Source organism: Nannospalax galili, unplaced genomic scaffold (assembly GCF_000622305.1).
Source record: "Nannospalax galili isolate Female #2095 unplaced genomic scaffold, S.galili_v1.0 scaffold182, whole genome shotgun sequence".
Taxonomy (NCBI): Eukaryota; Metazoa; Chordata; class Mammalia; order Rodentia; family Spalacidae; genus Nannospalax; species Nannospalax galili.
In genome coordinates, this window is record NW_008348662.1 from 354,729 (window position 1) to 360,919 (window position 6,191).

Here is a 6,191-nt window from a genome sequence, read left to right on the forward strand (position 1 = left end):
ATTGAGTTTATATTGGAGTGGCCGGATTGCTTTTGTCTTCAGGAGTTCCCAGAGAGGCCCAATTCGGTGAGGCTCACATGTTTTCAGGCTTTCTCCTAAGGTCTGGATCCCTCCAGGAATGATTTTGGCCTCAGGAATTTGGGGGTTGGACTGGCCTGGAAGCCTGGCCAAGGAAAGATGCTGGTCTACGGCAGCTGGTGGCCATGCCACCGAGAGATGCAAAGGCAGGTGGGGGTGGGAAGGGACCCCAAGGACACCTGGGGACTGCACTGATGAGCTGGGTTGGTCTGGTTGCAAAGGATCAGGAAGAGGAAAGGTCAGCCCCAGCATCCCAGAAAGAGGCTGCCAGGTGGTACAGGCCCAGGGAAGCAGAGGGAGGTGAGAGCGGGCCAGGCCCAGAAGCAGTGCTCCTGGGGCCCAGAGAAGGCACTGTGTTGGTCTGGATGAAAAGGACCAGGAAGCAGTAATGGTTCCCCAGGTATCTGGGGCCCCTATACAAGGAATGGGGCAGGGCCCAAACTCGAAGAGAGAAGGGTGGAGATGGGAAGGTGAATGAGGCTGGGGGAGTCAAGGCAATGAGAGTGCAATGGATGTACCCCGGAGAGAAGCCTGTGGCAGGTCCTGCAGGCCCAGGGAAGCAGAGAGACGTGAGCTGAATGAGTTTTTAACATTCATAAAAGATCTCCATTTCATTATAAAATATACCGTTTCGTACAGACTCATTTTTTTGCTAGTAACGAGATGTTGGCGAATGCATCTCTAATCTGTATGTATCTGATTATTACTAGTCATAATCGGTTGCACTCAGATCCTTGGCACCTGTGTATGTCTATAAAGTCATCGGGTAGATTTCAATGGTAATATTTATCACCTCTAGTAATTAACATGGTTTTTAAAAAAGTTTTTAAAATATTTTATTATTTTTATGTGCATGAGTATATTGCCTGCATGTATGTGAGTGCACCCATGGCATGCAATGCTGCAGAGGTCAGAAGAGGGCTTCAGAATCCCCTGGAACTGGAGTTAAGGATGTTCATAGCTGCCATGTAGGTGCTGGGAATCAAACCCGTGTTCTCTGCAAGAGCAGCCAGTGCTCTTAACCACTGAGCCATCTCTTCAGCCCCAAGGACTGGTTTCTTAAGACACACTACATTTGTTACTTTTCTGTTGCTGGGATAAAAAACATGAGGCAAAACAAAAGGCAATTTTTGGAAGATAGGTTATTTTGTCTTACTGTTCCAGAGGAATGGCAGGAAGGCATGGCAGCAGGAGCTGGAAACTGAGCTCACATGTTCAACTACAAAGAAGAGAAGAGAGAGGGAGAGAGGGAGAGAGAATGAGAATGAGTGTGGAGCCTGTTCCTGGTGACATACTTCCTCCAGCAAGGCTGCAACTCCTAAGGATTCCATGACCTTTCAAACAGTGCCACCAACTGGGGACGAAGTTTTCAAATACTTAAGACTCTAAGGGACATTTTTCATTCAAATCACCACACACTAAAAGAAAAAATATTGTAATTCACTAAAAACTGCTTCAGGCTGGTTGTGGTGGATCATGTCTATAATCTCAGCACTTGGGAAGCTGAGGAAGTCAGATAGCTAAAAATTCAAGGCTACATACTGAGTTCCAGGCCAGCATGGACTAAGAACTCATCTCAAAAATACAAAAACAAAGGCAACAAATAAAGCTGTGCTTCAAAGAACATCATGAAGATATTAAAAAAGACAAACCACAAATTGAGAAAAAAAAATCACCAATTCTCTTTAAAGAAAAAGACAACCTAACAGAAAACCAGGCAGAAGACCGAAATAAACATTTTTGCAAAGACAGCATACAGATGGCAAATAAACATAAAATCATGTTCAGACTGTCAGCCATTATAGAAATACAATCAAAATCCCAATTAGATGCCAATTTGTGGAATGGCTATGAGCAGATGATGGTGATGATGTGGATACTGGAACCCAGATACCCCGGTGAGAATATGAAATGCTGGTAAAACCACTGTGGAAAATGGTTAAGTTTGAAGTTCTCTCACAACCCTGTAATTTCATTCTAATATAGTGAGAAGAAATGAAACTTACGCCCAGCTTGTTCAGAAATAAAGCCCTAAAGCCCAAAGCTCATCATTTGGTGAATGAATAAATAAAACATGGTGTCTGTGTACTATGAGAGGCTACTTAGCAGCAGTGAAGTGCAGGCAGATGCTATGTGTGAATAAACCCTGAAAACATGGTAAGTAGAAGTCCCCAAAGCCCACATTACACAATTCCACTTATCGAACAGGTGCAGAAGATACACCCATACAGACCAATACATTACTGGTGATTAGGGGTGGAACAGAAAGAAGAAAAAAAAGACTGCTAATGATGAGTTTCTTGGGATGATGAAAATGTTCTGGAATTAGTGGTGATAGCTGCCTGCTATGTGAATACACTAAGAACCACTGAATAGTACAATCAAAGGTTCAGTTCTGTGGCACGTCAATTTCTCTAAATAAAGCTATTACTAAGCAAATGACATTTTTATACAAACACATTTTACAGTTTTTTAAGTCAGAATTACTTTTAATAAAAGTTGTAGCACTGGAAGACAGGAGGTGTGGCTCAGTTGTAGAGCACTGGCTTAGCAGTGTTCAACGCTATATACACACTAAATTCAGGAGGCATACAGCAGCAGTGTGCATTCCTCACTTCCCAGGGGAAAGAAAGCAGTACACACAGCAGACCTCAGTAATGTCCCAGGGAATTCTCACAATTTTAGAACTTTTAAAAAGTAAACAACACAATCCAATCCCTTGATAGCTTTGGCCCAGTGAACTATGGACACAGAAAAAGCTATGATGAGTCTTCGTGGTTCATTAATGCCAAAGTTCAGACTGGAAATTTGGATTCCTACTGGCTATCTATTGTGTTAATCAAAACAAAATTACTGTAATTTAAATTTTTTCAACCACTTCATGTTTTTTGCATTTGCTGTCTATAATGAACATCTGTTTCTCTTTGCTCCAAATCCCAGTTTCATTAAGGATGAGGCCCATCTCTTATCCAGTGTGATTTTGACGGGAGTTTACACAGCACATAAGACCCAGATGCAGCCAAGATTATAAGGATCTGATGGAAGAGCAAATGATCCAGTGAAGACTAGAGTCCTTCTGTAGCATTTGATTTATGCACCCTGGGAGGGTAAGCTTACATTCATTGTGGGCCACATGTCTTAAGGATGTGGACTATGGCTGGTACTGGCCCATTGTGTAGAAAGGGCTAGCCTGAAAATGAAACTGAGAAACAAAAGTAACTAAGAGATGGAAGAGCCCTGGCAAGAGTCTCCACACCACTGATTGTTGTCAGTCACATTGGTGGCCTCCTGGATGTGCACACTGTGTAATCTGATTGAAGAGTCGTACTTGAAAATAATCTCCATTCCTTGTGCTTTTGGACAATTCCCCAAACACATTAATTTTTCAGCCCAGAGTTCAATAAACCTATCTTTTAAACATGATTTCAAACAACAGAATCATTTTAAAACAGAATTTTCTCCAGTGTTTTCTGGAAGAAAACCTGGTCCTGCCAAACAGATGCAGCAACACTGTGCCCTAGTTTGGCTTTTCTGTGTTAAGGACCAGAGGAAATCCTGTGTGTTGTTTTTCATCTTGCTTTCAACATAACGGTTTCAATATCCCTTTCTTCCTCTGAACCTTGATCTGGTATCCAACTGAAAATAAACATACATACAATTTAATGACATTTAGTATAATATGTAATTTAGTCAAATAAAACTTTGGTAAGGGATGTCAGTGATTATATGAGAGAAACAAACTCCTTCCCAGCAAAATCAAAGGCCTCATGCTAGGCAAGCACTCTACTACTGAGCTACAGCCCAGCCCTCTTTTACATTTTATTTTGAAAAAGGGTCTCACAAAGTTCACTAAACCTTGAACTTGCTCTGTAGCCCAAGCAGGCCTTAAACTTATGATCCTCCTGCCTCAGTCTCTTGAGTAGCTGCTATCAGTCCTGTACCACTAGGCCTGGGTGAAAGCCCTATTTTCAAAAACTGGAAATTTTTAAACATGGGAATCCTATCAGGATGGTATGCTGCGTATACTGTGAGGGAACAGCAGGTTCAAACGCCCCATCTCATCTCCTATGGAACTTACATGCTCTAAGCAAAATTACCCACATGATTTAAATTTATGTGCCTGGATTTTGCCAAGCCTGTACAGCTAAAGTTCCAACAGTTAAGTATGACATGACTCACTCATAGTGGAAGATTAATAGTCTTGGAGGAACAGTGTGAGAATCTTTCCTTCACCTGCTGCAAAGGTCCCCAGAATGCTCTTCCCATGTCAATGGCACAAGTGAAATTCTGCCTCTTATTGATATCAATCAAAGCATTTGCATTTTTTATTAAAAATTACCAAAATTACTCAGGAAGAAAAAAAGGTTTGTTTTAAGGAAAAAAGTCTTTAGGGCAAGAAATTTCAAGGAGTTGTCATTTGATAGGATTACACAGAACTCATTAACTTCCACACTAACTGTTCGTTATGCCTTCTTCACGATCTGAACATACTTTGAAATTCCTGACAAACCTAAAGCCTTGGACTTTATATAGCTGACAGCATTACCTGAGGAAAGGCAAGAAAATCCTTCTCTACTGTAAATGACAGGAAAAATGGCAGAGAACTGTCAATGGAGAAAAGAAACTGCACAGCTAAATTCAACCTCACTTTACACTCTCCGAGGTTTGGTCCCTGAATCATACACCTGTGCCCTCTTTTCTTTCAGGAACAAAAGGGAGAGTTTGAGCTGTAGCTCCTAAGCTTCAGAAAGCAGGCTCAGATCCAAGTAAGAGCTATCTTTAAAGGAAAGCTCTGTGATTTTACACATTTCTTTTTCCATGAAAGGGCTCCATTTCCATTCCAAAGATCTCTGTAGAACTTTCCAGTTAAGGAATGTTAGCACAGAACCCCAGGGATTAGTGATGTCACTGGGGCCCTCCTTCCATCATTCATCTCTCCAAAAGGCAGCTGGCATTTCCTCCTGGTCACACAAGGCAGATATGATGGCTACTCCTGGTTGTCAACCTGACACACCTGGGAAAAAGGAACCTCGATTGAGGAATTTTCTTTATCAGATTGGCCTGTAGGCATGTCTGCAAGGCATTTTCTTAATTGCTAATTGATGTAGAATGGTCCAACCCACTGTGGGCAGTGCCATCCCTAGGCAGGTGGGCCTGGGCTGTATAAGACAGGTAGCTGAACAAGCCAGAGCAAGCAAGCAGCTTTCCTTCAAGCTCCTGCCTTGAGTTCCTGCCTTGGCTTCCCTCAACCATGGACTGTAACTTGTAAGCTGAAATAAACCCTTTTCTTCAAGTTGCTTTTGGTCACAGTGCTTATCACAGCAACAGAAAGCAAACTAGAACAGCAGATGTGTACATCTTAGACCTCAGCATTACAGGTTTGCGTATAACTGCCGAATGCCCTGAATCCACTATCAACTCCTCCAATTTGCTGAGACTTCATTCTTACACTTCTCAGAAAACTGTGAAGGTCAGCAACTCTGGAGATCAGAAATATAGGGGCTTTTGTGAATGTTGCCTGATGTTTAACTTACTGGAGTACAGAACACTATATCCTTTTTTCCAAACCATATGACTACAACCCATTTAGGACTATTAAATTAATTCCATTTAACTAACATAAGCTTTTCAAAACATTCAGTTACTTACCATTGATCTTTTACACTCAAAAAATGAATACTGCAAGGCTCTGCAGTAGCCTTCCTTCAAACACTGCCTTGGGGATTTTCCTTCCTGTGACACACAAAGTAATTCAAATAAATACCTGAGAAACTTTCATAAAGCGTACAAGACAACTGCCCTTCTGAAAGTAGTTTGTAAACGTTAAACAAAAGAAAGCCTATGTAACAAAGTTCTTAATTCCTTTTGATTGTTGATAGTTAAAAAGAAAAAAATGAGATGGCTCAGAGGTTAAGAGCACTGACTGCTCTTGCAGAGGACCCGGGTTCGATTCCCAGCACCCACATGGCGGCTACGGACCGTCCTTAACTCCGGTTCCAGGGGAATCTGAAACCCTCTTCTGACCTCCGCAGCATTGCACAACACGGGTGTGTGGTTCACATACATGCAGGCAATACACTCATACACATAAAAAAAAAAAAAAAGAAAGAAAA

The 6,191-nt window shown here is 41.8% G+C and overlaps 1 protein-coding gene across 1 annotated transcript in view; it reads right to left on the minus strand.

Annotated features, from left to right (window-relative positions):
• Positions 1-2,956: 2,956 nt before the first annotated feature.
• LOC103744155 (cytochrome c oxidase assembly factor 5) overlaps positions 2,957-6,191 on the minus strand; it is a 7,977-nt gene continuing 4,742 nt past the window's right edge. The window contains exons 2-3 of the mRNA XM_008845845.3: positions 5,728-5,811; positions 2,957-3,714 (exon numbers count right to left, since the gene is read on the minus strand). Coding sequence (XP_008844067.1) covers positions 3,673-3,714; positions 5,728-5,811 — 126 coding nt within the window. The 3' untranslated portion in view covers positions 2,957-3,672. The remainder of the gene's footprint in view (positions 3,715-5,727; positions 5,812-6,191) is intronic.